Source organism: Nannobrachium achirus, assembly GCF_963921795.1.
Source record: "Nannobrachium achirus genome assembly, chromosome: 16".
NCBI lineage: Eukaryota > Metazoa > Chordata > Actinopteri > Myctophiformes > Myctophidae > Nannobrachium > Nannobrachium achirus.
In genome coordinates, this window is record NC_137823.1 from 7885605 (window position 1) to 7912219 (window position 26615).

At 43.7% G+C, this 26615-nt stretch overlaps 1 protein-coding gene across 1 annotated transcript in view; it reads left to right on the plus strand.

The window, feature by feature from the left end:
- Positions 1-9049: 9049 nt before the first annotated feature.
- Positions 9050-26615, plus strand: part of LOC308300766 (transcriptional activator Myb-like) — a gene marked incomplete at both ends in the record, with an annotated part of 44585 nt that continues 27019 nt past the window's right edge. The window contains one exon of the mRNA XM_080744667.1: positions 9050-9118. Coding sequence (XP_080600793.1) covers positions 9050-9118 — 69 coding nt within the window. The remainder of the gene's footprint in view (positions 9119-26615) is intronic.

Sequence of the window (26615 nt, forward strand, 5' to 3'; positions counted from 1 at the left end):
GACATAGAAACATCCTTTTTTCAAAAAAGACACTTATAGAATCGGGTCAAAATTCCAATTTTTCAAAAATAGCAGATCTACAAGCTTGCAGCGCGGCACTCGGTGCCGCGCTGTGAGCTTGTATATCTGCTATTTTTCAATAGTTAAAGCATAAAATAATGATACACAATAATGTGTACCCGTTCTAAATGGGTTAACTTGCAGGTGATCCAGACAGTGGGCCTGGAGGTAAACATTACAAAACAAAACAAAAGGAATTGCCATGTAAACAAGAAAGAGAGAAATGCATCAGTGGGACACTCCTCCACAGAAGGATAAATATCATGAATCATGACTTCAACCTTTAATAAACTAACGCCCTATAGTCCCCACGCACCACAGTCTGTGTCGCCCTAAAGCTGATCTACAAGCTCCACCTTGTATGGGATAATCTAGCTATTTTTGAGCGGTGGTCACACCGTCTCCTATACGTGCCCGTGTGTGTGGGTATGTGTGCGTGTCTGTCTGTCTGTTTGTCTGTCTGTCTGTATGTAGCCTGCAATACCTTTTCTAACTACACATGTTAAGGTAGGGGTGCTGTTGTTCAGGCCAGGCCATAGGGCCAGGCACACTCACACTCACATTCACACACACACACACACACACACACACACACATACACACACACACACACACACACACACACACACACACACACACACACACACACACACACACACACACACACACACACGCCCGCGCGCACACACACACACACACACACACACGCAGCCTCCACCGCTCATGTAACTGTGTAACTTGTAGATCTGCTATTTTCAAATGGCCAAAATATATGAAGGGCGGAAGCGGGTAATGCATGTTTGTTCAAAATCTACAAAATAACTACTAACTAAAGTAGTGTTTCTCAACCTTTTTACTGCATGGGCACACTTTTCATGTACCAAGAATCCATGGGCACACCAACATGATACGGGGGTGTAAATAGCGTCACTGTCGGGAAGAAACCTTGTATCTCAAAGTTTCAAATTTGTATGTTTTTCTTTGCAAAGTAAAGCCCTGCTTGGAGCAGAAGTACAATTACTGAAAAGTAGAAGGACTCCAGTAAAGTAAACAAGCCTCAAAAATTGCATTTAAATAGCCTATGTGCCTACTTAGGTAAATGTACTTAGTTACTACTAATCACCTCTGGCGACAGCTATGGAAGAAGTGTCATCATTTGAGACAGTAGAACGTTCATAGGATGAGTCATATGAGTCATCATGAGAAAGGTGAAACTGGTCTCATCCGCTGTAAGCTGAGCTCATCTCCATACAAATGACTGGACAACACATGCAACACTATTTACTGAGAGCCATTAAACGAAACGGGTATTTCTTACATTGATGCTCCTACATATTATCATGCAAGCACCAGTTAAAGTTACTTTCCATCCCTCATATACTGTATGCACAGTGCACATCCCATAACCCACACACTGCACATCATTTTGGAGCTCATATCTTTGAACGGGTAAGGGCTATCAATAATAATATGGGAAAAATTCCATTCAATGCAAGGCACACATTTTAACCATTTATTTATGTCCACACAAAGGAGATGCATACAAGGACACAAATAATATAGGTGCAGTAGAGTTGCATTTACAAAATCATGGCATATTATGTCTTCATGATACATTAGCAAGTCACTTGGTACTCTACGGGTGTAAGTAGCAGCGTCTCCGCCATATATGGCGGCTGCCGATTATAGCGGAGACGGCACAATACGCTAACCCTAACCCTAGTCTGGGATCACTTCACTTTTCGAGGTTTGATCCGGTCGGGGGAGGAAACCACTTTACGTCATGTTAACTTGTAGTACTCAAAGGACTACAATTTGCCAGAACTATCAAACCGGATTCAGTTTTAACCCAAAATATATATAAAAAGTATGTCCCCTGCGCTCAAGGACATACTTTTACCTAATAAACTCCTTGATGCGGAGTAGTTTTGCTTTTGAAAAATTAGTTTGGTATATGCATCTTTTTGTCCAACTGTTAGCGACTGGCAAGACTACACTAGGCTACTCGAGCATTTTAATAGGGATTGCGGAAACAAACGGAGGGAGCTAAATCAAAGCGACGCCGCTTCTTCTAGTGGTTTCCGCGCTTTAGGCGGAAACCAAACGCCTGTTGTGAACGAACACCAGGCTTTCCCCCAGAAAGCCTGGTAGGCGAGGTTACCCTAACCCTAACCCACACACACATAGACACACACACACACACACACACACACACACACACACACACACACACACACACACACGCACACACACGCACGCACACGCATGCACACGCACATGTACCTACGCACCAGGGGTCCAGTAGTCCGGATTTAAAATGAAGCAAACACAGAACTAAAAGTTCCTATGATTGGCCCGCCCGCTAGTTAACTTGTGCTGTTCTGGTACCAGAAGCAACATGTTCTCCATAGGATTCAATTCATTTTCCCAGAACTTTTACATCTGATTTTCTTACCTTAACAAACATTGTCATAAATACTTTATGGTTCCTACCGCTAGTTTAAAGCCTCGTTTCAATCACCATGATACAGGTATGCGTTTTGTGAAAATATGGTACAATTTATGTTATATTTGATGTTATAGCAGGGTATGCTGTAGGAGGGGCTTGTGATCATAGGCTTGTGATGATTCTTCTTCGTGTGCTTTATTTTCGGCAAGCTTAAGACAATGCCAGCCAATAGTATTTAATGGTACCCATTAAAACAATGATAGCAACACCCATGCCCAAGGGCAAAAAAAGTGTAATTTTCCACAGCATAGAAACCAATGGGTTCGCACCGTCCATATTTTTTACAGTCTATGCATGCACACGCACACATGCGCACGCATGCTCGCTCTCTCCAGTGGCGTCAGTTCAGAAAAAGCTAAGGTATGGCAACATGACTGGTGTCTTGCACGCGCACGAACACGCGCGCCTTCGTGCGCGTGCAAGACACCAGTCATGTAGCCATACCTTAGCAACAGGCATGATACATTTATTTTAAGAAGTACATTCTATTTTACCCCCCCGTTTCTACGGTTTCTTGGGCTGGATATGGCAGCCTGGAACAGTTGTTCAAGTGCAGCTAAACTTGGCATGTTAGTAAACGTACCACAATTAACAATAATGCATTGCACCTGTGCAGCTGACCTGCAGAACCTGAGAATATACCATTTTGTCAAGATGGGGAGAATACATGTGTGGAGAATAGGGGTGTAACGATATAGTAACTGTATCGAAATATCGTTTTTAACTTAAAAAATCGAAGTATATCGAAATGAAAACAGCTAAAATCGAATCGTATCGTTTTATTTTGTATCGAATCGAATCGGCAGTGCAAAGAATCGATTGTATCGATACTGCCTACTTGTGCATTGTATTTAGCATTTTTAAGAAGAATTTTTTAAAAGGAGGGGTTTAATTACTTTTCTTTTCATTATAGCAACACTGCTCTATCGATAAATGTGTGTATTCTCTGGGTTCATGTCAAGGTGCAGGTTTGTCAATATACAATGTCTATGTATTTGGCAGATAATCACTGTGATTACTTATTTAAATCCATAATAATACATGTTTCCCTTAAAAACCTGCACTATCCACACCTTTCAAACAGATTTAATTTCTTTGCTAAATAGTTACTATATCGATTTTAAATCATTGAATCGAATCGTATCGTATCGCCATGAATGAACCAATATCGTCCATGTATCGTATCGTCAACCATGTATCGTGATATCGAATCGCTATTAAAATGTATCGTTACACCCCTAGTGGAGAATATACAGTAATTATAATACCTTGTTAAAGTGACCATTTTGTTATTTGTAGTTATTTTAATGTAATTTAACAACATAATAACTAGAACAGATAGACAAAGAGACATTCATGTATTTATATGTAAAAGTAACTTTTATTTTCCCCCCTGGACCCAGGGTATGGCAGCTGCATACCCCTGCCATACCCAATTGACACCCCTGCTCTCTCTCTCTCTCTCTCTCTCTCTCTCTCTCTCTCTCTCTCTCTCTCTCTCTCTCTCTCTTTACACGTGTGTTTGCTTTATCAAACAAAGGGGGGGGGGGGGGGGGGGGGGGGGGGTGATATCTGCAGGCTCGAGGCTATCATTAAAAATCATTCAAATGAAGTTGGCTGTGCACACACTGGCTGCTTTGCAAAGGGCAGCCCTCGCTCGCACGCGCACACGCACACGCACACGCACACGCACACACACACACACACACACACACACACACACACACACACATAGTCGCATACATGCACAGACACACACACACACACACACACACACACACACACACACACACACACACACACACACACACACACAACAATACGTGGCCTTAACCTGTCCGGTCGCGCCTATGCAAATGACCCGGGGCAGACACAGCTTTCTGCGGGACTCATTTGCATAAACCCCGCCTCCTCTCTTTACTTTGGGAACATGATTTACTTTAGACTTCTACCCTTTAGGGAATGGACACGCACGCACACGCACGCGCGTGCGCACACATGCATGCACGCATGCACACTGAGGGTATGTGGATGTGAAGACATGTGCACACACATTTCAGAGGTATTAAAAAGTCCTTAAAGTGTCACTTAAGAAATGTGCGTATAGCCATATACTTAAACTTGATGTTGGTTTGTTTACTGTCGACTGAGAAAGCAATGTTGCACATTAACACATCGGGATTCGGGTGCCCCTGGATTGAGCCCCATTTATCCCCTCTCGCTGCCCAGGCCCACCACCATTGTATTTGAATCCGGCCCTGCTGCGTCAATGCATGCGTCATGACGTCACTTGGTCACATGAGCGCAGACAGGACGTTGTTGTGTAACTTTCTGTATGGACCAGTGTTGATCATAACCGATCAAAATTCTGACATTTTGCCGCACCCCGCCACAGTTTTAGCCATAAAACAAACATCAGAGATAAAGGGCGTTAAAGATGGGAAAATGCATTGGAGTATATGGAGAAAAACGTCCGCTCGATGCTCTCAGCGTCGACTCGAAGCGACTAGCGGCTAATGGGCTACATCCATGCGTAGCCCCAACCTAACGGTGAGATTTAAAGTTAATACTGTAAATACAGTAAACACGTCAAAACGTTGTGGGCCTCCAGCGACATCAAAGAGATTGGCGTGTAGACACCTCGTGGGCATCCCATGAGTTAAGTTAGTCATCCAAATAATGTGAGGACCCCCCTGGGGGTCCCGACCCACAGGTTGAGAACCACTGAACTAATGAAGTGTGGCAGGCAGGCCTAATTGTCTAAGGTGTGAATTCCTTCGCCCGTGGGCCATTAATTATCACCTCGATAAAGACAACACCGACATACAAGCCTTCTCCTCAGACTAGTGGAAGAGGCCCGATTTATTTCTGTTGTTTATACAGAGCTTATCAGACAAAATAACACCTCTGACATCAAATAATAGATTCCAGGGTGAAAGTCTCTAAATTACTATAGGCCTACAAACCACAACAAAGTGGGTCAAAGATGATTATAACAATGTGTGCGTGCATGCGTGCATGCATTTTCATGTGCGTGTGTGTGTGTGTGTGTGTGTGTGTGTGTGTGTGTGTGTGTGTGTGTGTGTGTGTGTGTGTGTGTGTGTGTGTACCGGTATGTGTGTGCGCTTGTGTGTGTGCTTGTGTGTAGTTGTGTACACAGGTGTGTGGGTTATGATGCCTGCTGATTGCCCCCAGGTAACCATAGATATGTTGTATGTGGTCATAATGGGACTCAGACATACATAGATATATTGTAATGGGACTCAGACATCCAGGTTAGTGTGGTTCTGCTGCAGAGAATGTCAGCGAGGCAGGGGCTGACATTATAAAAGTCCCTTTTGGTGAAAATATCAAAAATAGCCGACCTCCAAGTCTGCTTGGAGGTCGGCTATTTTCGGCAAATTTCGGCAATTCTTTCATCTTATTCAAGTTCAGGAGAGTTTGGCCAAGGCAATTCTCTTGAATGCTGCCTTCAAGCATGGAAAGAAGGCATTTGCAATTCTTTCACCATATAATTACACCATAGTATACTATACAGTATACAATAGTAGAATAGTCGTCTATTTTTGATACTTGACACCTCATTAAACTTAGCATAATCAAGTGAATACTGGAGATGTGGCGTAACGGCATGGATTTCTACACAGAGAGGGCAATTCTTTCAACACAAGATGCTGGATTCAAGTTCAGGAGAGTTTGGACAAGGCAATTCTCTTGAATGCTGCATTCGGGTATGGCATGGAAAGAGGGAATTTGCATTTCTTTCACCATAGTAAAAACTGCATTCATGGTCTGGAGAGGGCACTTTTTACAGACAGATACAAGGGCAGGGGCTCAAGCCCTCTTTGATGTCTATGTGTGCACGTGCCTGTTCTGCTGGGTTGAACATCTGTCCTCATCTGGTGGGTCGCACAGTGTGATGAGTCGCAGCCCCAGCCTGAAGCCTCAAAAGTCTAGTATCTGCTCTCATTCCATAGGGATGTCCCTTTGGATTGATGGTTAAGATATTGGACTTTCACGTGGGAGACCCGGGTTCGTAACCGGGTGGGGAGGTTCGGATCACCTCCGTTATATCGGTGCTGTGACCCAGATCCGGCTTCCCCGTAGGAGGAGGTCAAAGGGGGGGTCAGTGTGGTGGTGGGTCGCACAGTGTGATGAGTCGCAGCCCCAGCCTGAAGCCTCAAAAGTCTAGTATCTGCTCTCGTTGCATAGGGATGTCCCTTTGGAGTGATGGTTAAGATATTGGACTTTCACGCAGGAGACCCAGGTTCAAAGCCGGGTGGGGAGGTTCGGATCACTTCCATCACACAAGCTTGCGTTGTGAGCTTGGAGGTCGGATATGTTCGGCAATTGTTTCTACAAAAGATGCTGCATTCAAGTTCAGGAGTGTTTGGACAAGGCAATTCTCTTGAATGCTGCCTTCAGGTATGGCTTGGAAAGAGGGCATTTGCATTTCTTTCACCATAGTATTAACCAGTAAGACTCCCTAATCGGGAGATAAGCGACCGTTGGTCGCTTATCTCCACAAATAGGCCAAAAGTTTGTTTTACCAATTATCAAGACATACGGGCAGTTGACAGTTTGCCATGGTTACTCATTGAAGTTGAATCTCCATATATGGAGATAACCTACGCATCACACTAAGTCTGACCTCACCAGCCCATATTTGGGCATGAGCAACTTATGTCTCCATATATGGAGATATGATGACATCACACAGTCCTCAGCCGATGATATGGCGTGATGTCATACAATACACAAACGAGCCCTACAGTATAAAGGGGCAATTCTTGCCAGGAAAGAAGCATTTCTTCGACTCAGACCTTATCGCCAGGGTTGGCTTATAGCAGCTGTCGGTAGGACCATATATGGATTCTGTTAGTGTGGATCTCCTAACAGGGCATCATCTGGGATACAATCCCTTTTATGCCCATATATGGAGATCCCTAACAGAATCCCTTTCATGCCCATATATGGAGATCCCTAACAGAATCCCTTTTATGCCCATATATGGAGATCCCTAACAGCATCCCTTTTATGCCCATATATGGAGATCACTAACAGCTAACAGAATCCCTTTTATGCCCATATATGGAGATCCCTAACAGAATCCCTTTTATGCCCATATATGGAGATCCCTAACAGAATCCGTTTTATGCCCATATATGGAGATCCCTAACAGAATCCCTTTTATGCCCATATATGGAGATCCCTAACAGAATCCCTTTTATGCCCATATATGGAGATCCCTAACAGAATCCCTTGTATGCCCATATATGGAGATCCCTAACAGAATCCCTTTTATGCCCATATATGGAGATCCCTAACAGAATCCCTTTTATGCCCATATATTATGGAGAAATCCCTGCTCTGAGTATCTGACATCAGTGTGATGTCACCTGTTTATGCCCATATATGGAGATCCCTGCTCTGCGTATCTGGTTGCTATGGTAAACAGTTGGTTGCTAGGGTAAACAGTTGGTTGCTAGGGTAAAACCATGGTTGCTAAGGTGGTTGCTAACGTACACTAACAGACCAGCAACAACAGACTGTTGCCACAGCAACGTACACAAAGGTTTGTGTACACATGTGGTGTGATGTCATACTGATGCGGAGATATGAGCAGGGCAAAGGTGTGACGTGTGACGTCACGTGTGACGGACGGACGGACGGACGGACGGACGGACGGACGGACGGCCGGTGGAGGTTTTCATAGTAAACTGCTCCCTGACGGTCGCAATTACACCATAATATAGTAGTATACAAAAGTATAGCATTCTAGTTCCGGTGCTTGACACCACACTGAACTAAGAATAATCAAGTCAATACTGGAGGCGTAACAGCATTGATTTCTACACAGAGAGGGCAATTCTTTCAACATAAGATGCTGCATTCAAGTTCAGGAGAGTTTGGACAAGGCAATTCTCTTGAATGCTGCCTTCAGGTAGGCCTATGGCATGGAAAGAGGGGCGTTTGCATTTCTTTCACCATAGTAAAAACTGCATTCATGGTCTGGACTGGAGAGAGGGCACTTTTTACAGACGGATAAAAGGGCAGGGGCTCAAGCCCTCTTTGATGTCTACGTGTGCACGCGCCTGTTCTGCTGGGTTGAACATCTGTCCTCAGTTTAGCAGTGGTTCTGTAGATCAGTCCTCAGTGGTTCCAGTGGTTCTATAGATCAGTTCCCTAACCTTTCAGGTCTCAGACCCATCAGAGAGATTAGTCGTTTTGAGTGGCAGAGTGCCTTCCGCACTTCCACCAATAGTTTTTTTACAAGTCGCGCCAGTGAACTGCAGTGGCGGATGAGGCATCTATCTTTTTACCCACCTGTTTCCGTGAGAATTTAATGTAGAATTATTTGTGGGACCCTTCCGGAGAACAGCAGACATACAAGCTCACATCGTGTCACAGATGCAACCCTTATGAGCTTGTAGATCACTCTTGGCTGTGGTGCCGGAACTGCCGCACTCCTTCTGCGCAATGCACGACGGGATGTTGGAATGTTGTGGATATCTGTGTCTGAAAGCACAGGTATCCTCAGATATCCAGGTAACCCAGTCCCGTGCTACACTCGTCACAGGCAGTCACAGGACATAGGTGTCACACGGAACAAGGTGTCACGGGGGGCTGTATCCCATGATTTGCTCCATCACAACAATATTTACACTGTGCATATTTTAAATAAAACTCATTTGCAGAGGGGAGCTGGGGTAAAACGGGAAGGGAAGTAAAAAAAAAAAGAAAAACCACAAAAAAGCACCAACCTTGACAATTTAAGGAACTTACTTAATGTAATGTATTTATTAAGGTACAATGTAATGTATGCAAATCACTGTATGTGAACATTTTGTGGAATAAAATGTATGTGTATATATATATATATATATGTCATAGTATATTAGAGAAACAGCACATTCGAGACGCGGAGCACTCGTGGTGCGGCACGGGGCGGAGCAAGCGGTCGCCACAACAACGTACTCCAGGCGGTGCGCCGCTCTATTGTCCACGACACTGCGAGCGGCTACCGAAGCCCCCCTGTATCCACGAAGCCCAAACGAGTTACGAGGCCCCCCTGGGTCCACGAAGCCCCAAGCGGCGCGAAGGCCAGCGGACCTTGGTCCTGCTCTTCGCCCCCGAGCGCCGCAGGCGCGAGTGGCCGCGAAGAGCGGGCCAGGGCCGCGCGGCCGGCGGAGCGCCGCGCGAGTTACGAAGCCGTGGTGAATGCAATCGTTATATTTATGCCCAGGCCGTAAGGCCTGGGCAAGCGCACGTTAAACGCCCTGTCCAAGTGACTACAATGGAGCTAATGGCTAGGCTAGGCTAGGCTAGGCTAGGCTAGGCTAGTAAATAAAGAGTAAACACTTCCGGTCTGCGGCGAGTTCAAAGCGTGACGTAACTCTCTTATATACACTCTGGTGAATGGCAGAGCAGTGGCTGACGTCGCCATCTGGTGGTGATTAGTGTGTGGTGAACGTCAAAACGAGTGCTCCTTGACAACTTTTACTGGTTTCTTGAACATACTGTAACATATATATGTATATATAAACTCATTTGCACTTCATTCAAAGTGATGACCCATAAATGCATACTATAACTCTGGTGGTTGTCAAAGAGGGGTCCTTCAGTGTGTGTGTATGTGTGTGTGTGTGTGTGTGTGGGGGGGGGGGGGGGTTAGGGGGTCCGCAGCCAAATGATGAGAATAATTTGGGGGTGGTCCTTGACATGAAAATGTTTTGAGAAGCACTCGCATAAATGATTGGACACGCCGCTGTGTGTGTGCGCGTGCGGTGTGCGTATGCGTGTGTGTGTGTACGTGTGTGTGTGTGTGTGTGTGTGTGTGTGTGTGTGTGTGTGTGTGTGTGTGTGTGTGTGTGTGTGTGTGTGTGTGTGTGTCCCTCCATCAGGCTGAGTGGTCCGGGACAATAGCCTTGATGCTAACGCTAAGTGAACAGGACAACAGTGCCGCGTTTAGGGGAGGGTCTCAGACAATGACAGAAGACACCAGCGTCCATTCCTCTGACCCAGTGGCGGAAAAACTACTGTAAATGTTTTACTCAAGTAAATACTGCAGTGAATGTAGAAATACTCTGTAAGGCTACACCCTCACCAACAGGGTCATCAATTGGGTATGGCAGGGGTATGCAGCTGCCATATCCTGGGTCCAGGGGGGGAAATAAAAGTTACTTTTAAATATAAATCCATGAATTTATCTTTGTCTATCTGTGCTGGTTATTATGTTGTTAAATTGCAGTAAAATAACTACAAATGCAAAATGTAACAAAATGGTCACTTTAACAAGGTATTATAATTATATTCTCCACACTTGTATTCTCCTCGTCTTGAGAAAATGATATATTCCCAGGTTCCGCAGGTCAGCTGCACAGGTGCAATTCATTAAGTTTAGCTGCACTTGAACAACCGTTCCAGGCTGCCATATCCAGCCCAAGAAACCGTAGAAACAGGGGTAAAAATACAATTCTTAAAATAAATGCATCATGCCTGTTGTTAAGGTATGGTAACATGACTGGTGTCTTGCGTGCAAGACACCAGTCATGTTGCCATACCTTAGCTTTTTATGAACTGACGCCACTGCTCACCAAATATGAGAGTTGATTCCCCATTCTGCTAAAAATGCTTTTCAATGGGAAGGGAGCGTTTTCTTTTTTTTTTTCGTTTTTTTTTGCAGAAATCCTTTACTGGCATGAAAACGCTCCATCCTCATTGAAATGCATTGAGGAATGGGGATTCCACTCTCATAAGCCCCTTTTCGACTGCAGCTTTAGCACCACACTACACCACATAAAATGATCTACATGTTCCATTGCACAAAAGTACCCCTATATTGGTAAGAAACAAATCGACCCGTTTAACTGTGATTATAATACAATATAAATTTGTATTGCAACTATCCTAATTATAATACACTATAATGGACTATAACTGTGATTATAATACACTACCAGTAAGACTCCCTAATCGGGAGATAAGCGACCGTAGGTCACTTATCTCCACAAATAGGGCAAAAATGTGTTTTGCCAAAATCTTCCTGATCCATGTTGATGACATGAGTGTGATTTTCGTGATTTTAGGGCAAAATCTGTAGGAGCAGTGTCCAAAAATGTGTTTTTAAAAATCGGCCTGGAGGTGGCGCTATATGGGAGAGATTCATGTTGATGGGATGAGTGTAGACATACTGTGTACCGATTTGCGTGATTTTAGGGCAAAAATTGTAGGAGCAGTGTCCAAAAATGTGTTTTGCAAGAATCGGCCTCATGGTGGCGCTAGAAGAGGGCCATGTGAGAAATGAGGGGTGGGGTCTCCGCGCCGGCAAGGCGGACGAATAGGTACCGGCCCCGGCTGTCCCGGTCGCTCCTAGCCGGAGTTACGGCATTTTATGTGAGCTGCAGTGTAGGGGGTCCTCCACTGGGGGCGCCACCACTTTTGCATCCGTTCTGGAGCACCAGGAGTCGGTGGTCCCCGGGAATTCCCCGTGAGCAGCCCCGTTGGGGTGGTCATTTGGTCAGTTTAGCACATTTGGTTATTTTTTACATCTGGGGGTCCCCCAGGGACCTGGGGGTCCCTGGAGCTCCGGGGTTTGGCAGGTAAGGAGTGTGTGTGCAAAATTTGGCATGGATCGGGGCAACGGTTGCGGAGATATGAGCAGGGCAAGAGTGTGACGTGTGAGGTGTGACAGACAGACTGACTGACGGACTTACACTTTGTGCAGGGTTTGATAGTAAATGCGACCTACGGTCGCAATAAAGTATTAATGTATTTCTATGATAACTATAATACACTATAATATATTATAATAGTGGTTATAATGCAATATAATCTATTATCATGTATTTCAACTACAGTATATCCTGGTGGTCTAAATGAAAAGTCAGTGAGTGATCAGTCATTATGAAGTGTTTGGCCCTGTTTGGCCCTGCAGCTCAGACCTACTCTGTATTGGATACTTTTTAGTACCATGTTTAGTACCACTTTCACACCACTCTACCCAGGTCCTTGTAGTGGAAAACCTGACACAAGTGGGTGGTGTGGAGTGGTGTGGTGTTGGGCCATGTCAGTGGAAGGAACAGTACAAAATGTTTGAAAATAGTCAACGTATACATAATAGGGCTAAAGCTCTTGATGTGTGTTTTATAATGTTATAATTGATACCTGCAAAGTAACTAGTAACTAAGTTTTCAAATACCTGTAGTGGAGTAAAAGTACAATGTTTGGATCTGTGATGTAGTGCATGGAGTAAGTAAAAGTATTGGAAATTGTAAATACTCAAGTAAAGTACAAATACCTCAAAAAGTCTTAAGTAAATGTACTCAGTTACTTTCCACCACTGCTCTGACCAGACTGAATGCCTGACCGCTCCACTGCCCTGGGAGTTGCCACATCCTGGGACAGAAACAAGCAGGACGGGAAAATTAAACCCAAAAGAAGTGACAAACCTTTGGCCCTGGGGAACCCAAGCTATAGTGGAAATAGCAGATCTACAAGCACACAACACGTCTATAACTATAGTGGAAATAACAGATCTACAAGCACACAACACGTTTATAACTATAGGCCTATAGTGGAAATAACAGATCTACAAGCACACAACACGTCTATAGCTATAGTGGAAATAACAGATCTACAAGCACATATAACTATAGTGGAAATTAGGGTGGATCTTAAATTACCTTTTTTAGATTTTCTTGAGTCTCACCCCCCAATTATGTTCCAATGTACAAAAAAATGCTTTGGTTAAAATTTGGTTGAATTTCAAGCATATTTAGAGGTAGCTCAATCAAGTCAAAGATTGTACATTTTATTGGTCAAAATCGAATTGCACTGCAGGCACATTTAAGTTATACATTACACATTATTCTTATACTAAGCACAGAAATTATATTTTTTAAGCTTACAAATCTAAACACAAATCTGATTACATGTTTGTCATATGTCAAACCAGAATTAATGTATTGTAGGAAATAGCAAAGCAAAGAATGACAAATTGCTATTTTTCATTTAACGTGCACAATGACATGTCTTTATTGCACGCTCTTCAATCATACTCACAACACACAACAAGCACACAGCCCCACTTCCTTGTTTACCCCCAAAAACCCCGAAAGTCACTGCAGTATAGCAATTCAGTAGTTACTGATCAATTAAAGTTTGTTTACGGCTATCGGGATACTTGTGCCGATGGTTCTGCACAATTTGCAGCAAGTATTGGAGTTGGGACTCATCTTTAGTAATGAGACCACAATATTCTTGTATTAGGGCACCCCACCTGAAGGTGGGGTGAGACTCAAGAAAATCAGAAAAAGGTCATTTAAGATCCACCCTAGTGGAAATAGCAGATCTACAAGCACACAACACATCTATAACTATATATAGTGGAAATAACATATCTACAAGCACACAACACGTTTATAACTATAGGCCTATAGTGGAAATAACAGATCTACAAGCACACAACACGTCTATAGCTATAGTGGAAATAACAGATCTACAAGCACATATAACTATAGTGGACTGGAAATAGCAGATCTACAAGCACACAACACATCTATAACTATATATAGTGGAAATAACATATCTACAAGCACACAACTATAGTGGAAATGGCAGATCTACAAGCACACAACTATAGTGGAAATAGCAGATCTACAAGCACACAACACGTCTAGCTATAGAGGAAACACACACACACACACACACACACACACACACACACACACAGAGAAAAACAAGGCCAAAGTCGCTTATAATGAGAGGACGTGGCAACGCTGTCTGGGAATGCATGGCTCTATAGAATTCCTCGACACAAAAACAAAACAACTCAATGATCATCATCTCCACCCAACCATAAACACAAGTAAACAATAACACCAAGTACACTTATAGATAGATTGAAAAGTGGTGAAGTTGTCCTTTAACCCATTTAGGCCTAGAATTATTGAATGCTTTAACCAGTGAAAAATCGCAGATATACAAGCTCACAGCGCGGCTGCGAGCTTGTAGATCTGCTATTTTTGAAAAAGTCGTAAAAATGTGTGCAAATCTTTGAATATATGTATTTTCAAAGCGAACGTTTGTAACTCAAATTTTGCTTCTGGGTGGTCCCTGGAACTAAATATTTTGAGATGGGGGTCCGTGGCCAAATAAATATCATTTTGGGGGTCCTTCACATGAAACAATTTGAGAACCACTGACATAGTAGTCTCTCAAGAACAGACTAACTGAGCTCCAGTTAATGAAAAGGACCTTTTCTTTGACGATGGCTGGCCAGATTGCTGACATATTAACATAGGGTTTTTAAAAAACCTTAGATGGATTCAAAAGACACTTATAGAATCGGGTCAAAATCCGAATTTTCACGATTCTTTAAAAATAGCAGATCTACAAGCTCGCAGCGCGGCACTCGGTGCCGCGCTGTGAGCTTGTATATCTGCTATTTTTCAATAGTTAAAGCATAAAATAATGATACACAATAATGTGTACCCATTCTAAGTGTACTTGGTTTTATTGTCTTCCTATAATAGGTCCTCACTAATGTGATGATAAAACAGCACATTATTTTTCTACTCTGTCTGTGTCTCTGAGGGCTGTGGGAAGCCCAGAAACCTGTCTACTTTTGGATACTTACTGTAAAAGAATAGTTCACAGAAAAAATGTCTTATTTTCTATCAATTAGGCCTACACACTTTTTGGTTTGTTTTTGTCACATTCCTTATAACAGTGGTTCTCAACCTGTGGGCCCCCAGATGATTAACTTAATGTGCGACATTGTTTTTTTTTTTTTTTCACTCAACAGTAAACAATCCAACATGAAGTTTAAGTGTACTGTATAGAGGGTATCTGCACATTTATGTGACAATTTAAGGACCTTTAAATAGTAATAGGCCTACCTCTAAAATGCAAAATTAATCATTGGCCAAATTGACAAATATTAGAGGCAGAAAATGTGAAAATAGCCGATCTACCGCGATATATAAAATGTAATGCCTCAACTCTTAGTGCTCGTCAGGGTGGGGGGGTCCCCAGTTAAAATATGATTATTTTGGGGGTCGCGGCCTGAAAAGGTTGAGAACCACTGCCTTATAAGACAATAATGTCTTAATCGTGTCGTGAGTCAGTAGAGATTCAGTGAGACACCTCCGGGCACCAAATGATTCTCTCCAACAAACTAAATCTCCATGTGCAGGATTAAGGCCGATATACCACCAGGCTAAAGAAGACTTTCTTCCCTCTATAGCAGGGGTCTTCAACGGGGGGTCTGGGACCCCCTAGGGGGTCCTCAGAGTTACCACAAGGGGTCCTCCAAATCTTTGTGTGATAGAAGCTTTTTTTTCCTCCTTTTTTATATTAACAACTTGAACCCTAGCGTCCATATTCTGAGAACTTTAGCCAAAAATAGCAGAACTACAAGCTCACAACGCCTCGCGCTGCGAGGCGTTGTGAGCTATTTTCGGCTATTTTCGGCAAAGAGGTTTGGTGTAGAGGAGAAAAAGAGCAGACTAGTAAGTACAGAGTGAAAGGTCAAATGTATTAAGTATTGACGGTTCAAGCGGTTAAATATCTGAAAACACAAACTGACATGAATCCAAAATACACTGATGAACGTTCCGTCAAACGATGAAACTATGGAATCTATGAACAGGTTGTGGGGGTCCCTGCTTCATCTCTCTCTCGACTAAGGGGTCCTTGGCCTGAAAACTTTGAAGACCCTTGATTCATGTGTCTAGGTACATTTCATTATTTTGCCATGTCCAGGACCTGGGGAACACATTTCCTTCTGTACTTGTTGTACTAAATGACAGATGAACCCCTTGAACCCTGAATGAATTCATTGATTGAAAATTGTTTTTTGCCCAGTAAAGCTGGCCTAGCGGCCCAGGCATCTATAGGCCCAATGTAGCCTGACAGCGCGTCGCGGGTTCAAGTCCCGAACCCGACGACCTTTGCTGCGTCTCTCTCTCTCTCTCTCTCTCCCTCTCTCTCTCTCTCTGTTTCCGGGTCGATCTTCGCGGAAGAAACTATCAATAAAAAGACAGAAAAGACTAAAACCTAAAACAAACATTGGTTGGTATAATTATCATAAGCACTTTATAGACCTCTTCAAGGAAACAATAATAGTGTCCAGTCATCCATGGCGATGTTGATACAGGAGTTACGCAACAACACACACACACACACACACACACACACACACACACACACACACACACACACACACACACACACGCGCGCACACACACAGCGTCCTTATGGGAATAGCAGCGTGTTGTTCTTTTAAAGACAGAGGCTGAACAGGCTGAACTGGTTCTCATTTAAATGTTTTTTTGAATAAATTCAAAGAGGACGATCTGATAGGCTGCAGAGCCACCGGGAACCACTGGATGTTATGTTTTTTAATAAACACTTCCTTGTTCGTTGAATAAATCACACACTGTGTGAAGTGAGCAGTGCTATTTATGTGTTAAGCGTCCTGTGAAGCTTGGCCAATAGTGACCCTGGAGGCCTGGAAGTACGGACAGACAGACACCAACTGACCAATGACAGTCCAAACAGACACTGGACAGACAGACAAACAGGGACGCGCAGAGAATGTTAGAGAGGCAGGGGCTGCAATTCACTAAAAGATCACTTTTGGCACATTTCGCGCCCTGAAAATAGCTGATCTACAAGCTCTCAACATGTCACAGCACGACACGTTGAGAGCTTGACCCCACACTCTTTAGCTACTAAAGATGTGCCGTACAACATAGATTTCTACACATTTCAACACAAAATGCTGCGTTCAAGTTCAGGAGAGTTTGGACAAGGCAATTTCTCTTGAATGCTGCCTTCAGGTATATGGCACGGAAAGAGGGCATTTGCTGAGAGAGAGATGAAGCAGGGACCCCTTAGCTGAGAGAGAGAGATGAAGCAGGGACCCCTTAGCTGAGAGAGAGATGAAGCAGGGACCCCTTAGAGAGAGATGAAGCATGGACCCCTTAGCTGAGAGAGAGATGAAGGCAGGGACCCCTTAGATGAGAGAGAGATGAAGCAGGGACCCCTTAGCTGAGAGAGAGAGATGAAGCAGGGACCCCTTAGCTGAGGAGATGAAGCAGGGACCCCTTAGCTGAGAGAGAGATGAAGCAGGGACCCCTTAGATGAGAGAGAGATGAAGCAGGGACCCCTTAGCTGGGAGAGAGACGAAGCAGGGACCCCTTAGTTGAGAGAGATGAAGCAGGGACCCCTTAGTTGAGAGAGAGATGAAGCAGGGAACCCTTAGTTGAGAGAGAGATGAAGCAGGGAACCCTTAGTTGAGAGAGAGAGATGAAGCAGGGACCCCTTAGTTGAGAGAGAGATGAAGTAGGGACCCCTTAGTTGAGAGAGAGCTGAAGCAGGGAACCCTTAGCTGAGAGAGAGATGAAGCAGGGACCCCTTAGCTGAGAGAGAGAGATGAAGCAGGGACCCCTTAGCTGAGAGACAGATGAAGCAGGGACCCCTTAGCTGCAGATGAAGCAAATACCCCCACTACATATTGCATAACAATGTTGCAGATTAAAAAATGTCAAAGGCCTAGATTGCATCATCACTTGTTTGACACCAGTGTTGTAATAAATGTGTATTCTAGTAAAGCGTATGTAATTGTTCTTATCACACAGAGATTCCACAGGTCCCCCTGTAGTAACTCTGAGGACCCCCCCCCCCCCCCCCCCCCCCCCCGGGGGGTCCCCGACCCCCAGTTGAAGACCCCCCCCCCCTCCCTATCTGTCTCTGCTTCCTGTCTTTATCGCCACACAACATCTGGCCGAGAACACACTTCCTGTTGCAGCCTTCTACAGGTCACCGTAGTCTGTGTAACCCTCCCACACACACACACACACACACACACACACACACACACACACTCACACAGAGAGAGAGAAAGAAATTCCGCAATTGTTTAAATGCAACAGGCTTTCCTTCTGCTTTTATCTACTATGTTCTCTGAAAAGGAGAAGTAAGAGAGAGAGAGAGGAGAGAGAGAGAGAGAGAGAGAGAGAGAGAGAGGAGAGAGAGAGAGAGAGAGAGAGAGAGAGAGAGAGAGAGAGAGAGAGAGAGAGAGTGGTAGAGAGAGGTAGACTCTGTCACATTTGGCGCGGACAGCGGGACAACCCGCGCCTCGCGTCCCCCGGGTCGTCATGACAACCGTGCCATAGGCCGGGGTGACGGTGCCGCGCTGTGATTGGCTGCATGGTGTCTGGTTGCCCGGGGAGCAGAACAGACCACGTGGTCCAACAACCTGTAGCATGGCGTAAGCCACGTGACTGACAGGCTGACTTTGATGTTCCTATCTCGTTTATTTCATCATGAATTAATTAAAACAGTTTAATCATGTCTATCTGTCTGTGTCTCCCAGTGTAGGTTCGTGAAAACACTCCAACATGTAGGCATGGATTTAATATCTAATTGGTCATTCATTATTTTGTTTTAATTGCGACCGAATGTCGCAGGTTTACGTGTTTAGTTTGAGAAACGGCGCATCATGTCTCTGTCCATGGGTTTGCCGCTCTGACATCATGCTCTGACATCACTGTGATGTCAGGGGAACCACATAAGAGAATCCCTTTTGTTATGCCCATATATGGAGTTTCCCTGATGTCATCAATATTAAGCCATATCTAACAGGACTTCATATGGGAGAATGCCCATATATGGAGGAGGACAACCCATATCTGTGTGGGCTGGTTCTAGAGACAGGGACCTCCATGTATGGGCATAACATATCAGATATCAGATGTCATAGACATCATAGGAGTTTCACATAACGAATAACTGAGTAAGCATGTTTGGGCTCTGCATATAATATAGCCTACAGTACATGGATCTCCATATTGGGCATCATGAGTCTCCATATATGGGTAACTGGCTCGATATACATCACTGGCCTGATGGCCAAGAATTGGCGCGACCTCGCTGGTCGCAACTCGCCCTGAGCGTCTTACTAGTAGGCTACCAAGACCTAATAATGTATAATAAATAAGCGTCTTGGCTACTTAGAAAAGCGCTGTAAAAATGTGAGTTATTTATTAACAAAACAAAACTAAATAAAGTAGGCTAAAAGTAATGTAATAAATTAGACACAGCATTTTGTTTTAGAACACATGCTGATCACAACAAGCATGGGATCCTGGACGTCCTCCCGGGCTATGGGATCATATCGCAGCCACGATTAATGCGCGCGCGCGAGCAGGCACACGCACGCACCCACACGCACCCGGGCGGCGCCAAATGTAGCGGTAAGAGAGAGAGAGAGAGAGAGAGAGAGAGAGAGAGAGAGAGAGAGAGAGAGAGAGGGAGGAGTGTAGTGTGTTTACTCTGTTTAATGTCAACCTGCTCACCACACACACACACACACACTGTCTGTCACTTACCCACTCACTCACACACACATAGGCTGCATACAGACAGACAAGACAGACAGCGGGACGCACGCTTGTCAATGCGGGAGTGAAAGTTTACATTTCTTTTATTGTTATTTTTATTGTTATTATTATGGCTCGGCGGCCGAGACACAGGTAAGATCACACCTTATGCCTTTAATGCTTATTTATGTCTTTGGGTGATTTAACTGCGAGATTGATTCATTGAATTATTGAATAGTTTATGAGAAGGTTGCATGTTGAAAAGTACAGGAGTAGCCTATAACTTCAGATAGCCTACAAGGTCTACTGATGCTGATGTCTTTGGTGGATTTAAATGTAAAATTATTGATCATTGAATTATTGAATACTTTATTAGAAGGTTGCATATAGGTATAGTAAACGTACGGGACAGTTAGCCTAACTTCAGATACAAGGTCTGCTAATAGGCTAACGATGTCTTTAGTGGATTTAACAGTGAGATTATTGATTATTGAATACTTTATTTGAAGTTGGCATTTAGTAAAAAGTACAGGGCAGTAGCCTACAGTAACTTCAGATCCAAGGTCTGCTATGTCTTCGGAGGATGTAACTGTAGGAAGATTGATCGATTTATTGGTTTATTGATTGATTGAATACTTAATTGGATAGGAATAGTGCAGGCTACTCCAGCGGTTCTCAACGTGGATTCCAGGGAGTCTGTGAGTTCCTTTATGGGGGTCTAAATGGACCCTTGCGGGTCTGTAACTCTGACAGTGTACAAATGGAACCAAATGGATCCGTAAGGGTCCATTTGGTTCCATTTGTACACTCTCAGAGTTAAGGGGAGATCTTGAAATGTGAAAGTTTGAGAGACAGTGCGCTAATGCAGTTCAGACAGCTCTATGGCTTTGTTGTTTACATCGGGGTCTTTTGTACTCAATTCATGACAGATCACACATTACGCATGCGGTGGCCTATTAATGATGTCTGTAGTTGATTTAATTATGCATGTATGTTAATGATTTAAGTTGGTTTAAGTGTGAGAGCAGAGCTATTGGCTGCAGCAACATATGTGTCTGCATGATGTAGTGCACATTTGGTTCATTTGATTGATTGATTCTAATATATTATGGTCGCGGTTTATGTTTAATAGCCTATACAATATAATTATGATACAAAGCCAAACGATGCGATTTGTTGCTGTTTGCATTGGAACGTTGCAAATTAAAATCGATTGTGCGCGATTCAGTTACTATAGGCTATCGTATAGCCTAGTCATCTTCTTCCGTGGATTATAATTTATAAGTGTGTTATTAGACCTATATGTCGTACGTGTTTTATTGTGATCAGTTTGCTTGGTTCACATGTGACTGTGAGAGTGTTTATATGAGTTATTAGTCTGAGTTGAAGATCAACTTTGTGAAAGTTTAAGCTTTTTGTTTTCACTGAGCGGCGGACTGTAGCGGAGACACACATGCGCGCATCATCGCGCTCGCTGGCTGCACGCTGCCTGCTGCAGTGTGTGTGTGTGTGTGTGTGTGTGTGTGTGTGTGTGTGTGTGTGTGTGTGTGTGCGCGCGCGCGCGTGTGTGTGTGCGCGCGCGCGCGCGCTCGTTCCGCGCGCAGAATGACAGGTGGCGGCTGGTCATTCTGGGCATGTGGCGCTGTCAGAGAGAGAGACACAGGGTTGTTACTGAGAGAGAGAGAGAGAGAGAGAGAGAGAGAGAAGCTACTACTGTGCGCCCTCCCCTCTCACACACGCGCGCGCGCGCGCACGGAGCCATTCATTGCCTAATTGCCAGCGGGCGGGCGGGCGGGCGGGCAGGCGCGTGCCACGCAGTGCATAAAGCAGTGGACAATGTGACTGATAAGGATTGCTACACAGCGAGCGACACAATGACACATTTATGTGATCAATATATATTCATTATGACTAGGATGTGATCATAAATAGTATAAGCCTATAGAGAGAGTTAAAGGAGTAGTTCACCCCCAAAATTACCCTTTTTTTTATTGATTACTCATGAGTCATGACATGGAGACTTGAAGAGTTCCATAATAGACTATATATATTTTTTTTTTTGTATGTTTTTGTATTCCTAAGACAACAAAATGTATTTGTACATTTACCCCCATTGATTTGTGTGAGAATCAATGGGGCTAAATTTACTTGGCCCTTGATCCTACATTTACCCCCATTGATTACGACCCAAATGCATCCAGAAATGGGGGTAAATTTACTATAATCTCTCTTTTTTTTGTCTTAGGAATGCGACGAATACAAACAAATATTATTGAACTCAAGTCTCCATGGCATGACTAATCAATAGGAAAAAAGTCATTTTGGGGATGAACTTTAAGCTACCTTCACACTTGTCTTATCACACATTACACATTATCACATATCACACTCACACTGTAGCTTTATAGCTGACAGAATAACTCTTTTAAAGTTTAGCTGCATGTAGTTTCAACCAACAGATTATTTTATTGATATCATATCGTTTTATAGCTTCATTGTTTACTCTGTAGTTTTAGGCCTACAGACTATATGTTGGTATAATAGGCCTTGTTGTTTGTTGTTTAGACCAGGGGTTCTCAACCTGTGGGTCGGGACCCGGCCAGGGGGGTCCCCGAGTTATTTTTTTGGGGGGGTCCCCAGATGATTAACTTAATGTGCAACATTGCTTTCTCACTCAACAGTAAACAAACCAACATAACGTTTAAGTGTATAGAGGTTAGAGGTCTGCACATTTCTAAAGTGACAATTTAAGGACTTTTTAATACCTCTGAAATGACAAATTAATGACAAATATTAGAGGCAGAAATTGTGAAAATAGCAGATCTGCATGCTCACAACGCCTCACGTTGCGAGGCGTTGTGAGCATGTGCTATTTTCACAACAGAACCGTGTTATACAAAATGTAATGCTTCAATTCTTAGTGCTCGTCAGGGTGAGGGGGTCCCCAGTTAAAATCTGATTATTTTGGGGGTCCTGAACCACAGGTTGAGAACCACTGGTTAGACTGATGTGATCTAGTTTGTTGAATCACCGTTGTTTGTTTGTTTCTTACTAAGTCTCTCTGTATAAAACAGAGTCTGATTAATGACTGCATTTTAAACAGCAAAAAAAAAATACTTTAACATATTTAAACTGCTCAAATAAATAGGTTGTCATTATGGCTATTATATTACTACACTAATAACTGTGTATTTGTCTTTCTTCTCATGAGGTCAAAGTCATGAAGGCTATGATTTGATCTTTGGCACAAATACATAATATTCAATTTGTCCAAAATGTAGTTTATTGCACTTATAGTCTTTATGCACATTTTATGGCCTTCACTGTAAATGGTAAATGGTGCATTTATATATAGCGCTTTTATCCAAAGCGCTTTACATAGATTGTGCATTACATTCACCCATTCACGCACACATTCATACACCGGTGGCGGAGGAAACCATGCAAAGCACCAACCTGCTCACCGGGAGCAACTAGGGGTTCAGAGTCTTGCCCAAGGACCCTTTGACATTAACTCAGGGGGAGCCCGGATTGGAACTGGGAACCCTTCGTGCTCTAATAACGGTTTCTCTACCCCTGAGCTATGCCGCCCCATTACTGTAATGTAAGCATGCATTCATCTAAGGCTGCATGTGGTTCTCATTTCATTGTTCTCATGTCAAGGACCTTCACATTAATGTGTAGTCTAACCTGTTGGCCAGGGACCCCCAGGGGACCCCCTTCTGAAAATATGATGCTGTCAGAGATACACACATATTTGAAAAGCACCCCCCACACACACCTCTCCCGCTTTTCCCTTTTTCAACATTTCTGGAATTCTTGGGTTGCATTTGTAGTCCTAACAGGCCATGTTGAGGACCAACACGGGTGTTTCTATTTGTCTGATTGGCATAGAACCAATGTTCTATACGCCAATCAGAACACCTGTGTTGGTCCTCAACATGGCTGGTGTAGGACTACAAATGCAACCCATGAATAGGCCTATCATGTATTTTCAAACAGTGCAATTTATTTCAGTGCAAATATTTTCAAAAAACACATGTGTGTTGTATAAGTTAGATCAGACATGTAACAGAAGGGCATGATGAACTTGATGCACTTTGAGGATGATTGACATCCACTCTACCTTATTAATTAACAATAACTCAATAACTCTGCTGTCTGTTTAACATAATTAGTTTATAGTTATTGTTTTAATGTCTCCAAGCATAGTTTGTCTAACATTGACCATTGAGTTCAATACTATAAAATACTCTAACCTCAGCGGTCCCCCAAACCTTTTTAGCTGGAGACCCCAAAAGGAGAAATGAGACATTTGCCCGGGGACCCCAAACTATATAGTGAAAATAGCAGATCTACAAGATGTGAGCTTGTAGATAGAAAACAGTGGTCTAACTTAGATGAGCTTCATGATTTCATAACAGCACATGGGACTCCTCTATTCATCAAGTTCACTGTTCCCAAGCACCGGTAGCCAGATAAGTCGACCTCTTTCAAAGTCGACCCAGACTCTTTTCCCAACGGGTCTGTGGCTAAAATTAGCCACAGATTTGACTAAAATCAAATCTGTGCTTCTGGGGGTCCCTGGAACAAAAAGGTTAGCAATAGGGGTCCATCCGTGGAACAAACTATTTTGAGATGGGGGTCCACGGCCAAAAATACATTTTGGGGGTCCTTAACCACTGATAGGCACATTCTACAAATGTCTTCTAAATCATAACAATTTTCTGAAAAAAACTTATGTGGCCATCAGTGTTTCTCAAACTTTGTCATGTGAAGGACCCCCAGAATGAGATGTATTTGGCTACGGGACCCCCCATCACAAAATATTTTGTTCCAGGGAACCCCAGAAGCAAATATTTGATTTTTGTCTATTCTGCATCTAGCTAAGACCTCAGACCCGTTGGGAAACGAGTTTGGGGTCGACTTGAAAGAGGTCGACTTTTCTGGCATTCAAGCACCTGTCCTTGTATAGGAGGGCATAAGGGACTTCTCCTCTAGGCCTACTTAAAGGAGGTAGTTCACCCCCAACATTTCTATTGATTACTCATGCCATGGAGACTTGAGTTCAATAATATATATCGTCGTTGTCGGATGAAAACCTTGTATGTCCAAAACCGTTTGTTTTGCATTTATCATTTTAAAGATGATTTAAAACTAGTGAAAACAGCCGATCTACAAGCACACAACGGCCTCGCGTCGCGAGGCGTTGTGTGCTTGTAGATTGGCTGTTTTCACTACTTTGCGCGACGGCCTTGTATGATGAAGCAGGGCTTTACTTTGCCAAAGAACGTACAAATGTGAAACTTGGAGATACGAGGTTTCCACCCGACGACGACGATATATATATATATATTTTTTTTTTGTATTTGTCGCATCCCTAAGACAAAAATGTGATTAGAGTAAACGTACCCCCATGAGGGACCCGGATGGCATGGCCTGGTTGGGGACCCAGATGAATGGCAGTGGATGGGGAAACTGTCCACTGCCATTATGCCAATGCCGTATTTTCTTTATTATTTTGAAGTCTCCATGGCATGAGCGATCAATAGGCAAAGAAATACATTTTGGGGGTGAACTACTCCTTTAAGTAAACCTTTTCCACTTACTGTCAGAGCCAGAAAGAAAGAGAGAGAGAGAGAGAGAGAGAGAGAGAGAGAGAGAGGTGGAGGTATGGAGAGAGAGAGAGAGGAGGGAGACTAACAGGTTCTGGTGTTGTTGGTTTCCCCAGATACCTGTTCTGTTAGTCACCCTGACATCATCATCACTCACCATCATCATTATGACCTGTTCTGCATGTCCTGCATGTTGGGACCCTGTTCTGTACTGTACTGTACACACTACACACACACACACACACACACACACACACACACACACACACACACACACACACACACACACACACACACACACACACACACACACACACACACACACACACTGCACACACACACAGACTTTGGACAACGTGGAAGTACAAGACCTTTGTGTGTGTGGCGAACAGGTGTAACACTCCCCTCCCCTCTTCCTCTCCCTCTCTCTCTCTCTCTCTCCCTCTCTCTCTCTCTCTCTCTCTCTCTCTCTCAAAACTCTTAAACTCCTCATTGTTCCCTTAACTCAAATGGAACCAAATGGACCCACACATCAACTCCTTATACGGGTCCATTTGGTTCCACTAGTACCCTCTCAGAGTTATAGACCCGTAAGGGTCCATTTGGTTCCACTAGTACCCTCTCAGAGTTATAGACCCGTAAGGGTCCATTTGTACACTCTCAGAGTTATAGACCTGTAAGAGTCCATTTGGTTCCTTTTGTACACTCTCAGAGTTACAGACCTGTAAGGGTCCATTTGGTTCCACTAGTACACTCTCAGAGTTACAGAGCTGTAAGGGTCCATTTGGTTCCGTTTGTACACTCTCAGAGTTACAGAGCTGCAAGGGTCCATTTGTACACTCTCAGAGTTACAGACCTGTAAGGGGTCCCATTTGGTTCCTTTGGTACACTCTCAGAGTTAGAGAGCTGTAAGGGTCCATTTGGTTCCATTTGCACACTCTCAGAGTTACAGACCTGTAAGGGTCCCATTTGGTTTCAAAGGGCACACTTTGACCCTTCTCAGGGCACACCAAAGGTCCCCAGGCACAGTGGTTGAGAAAC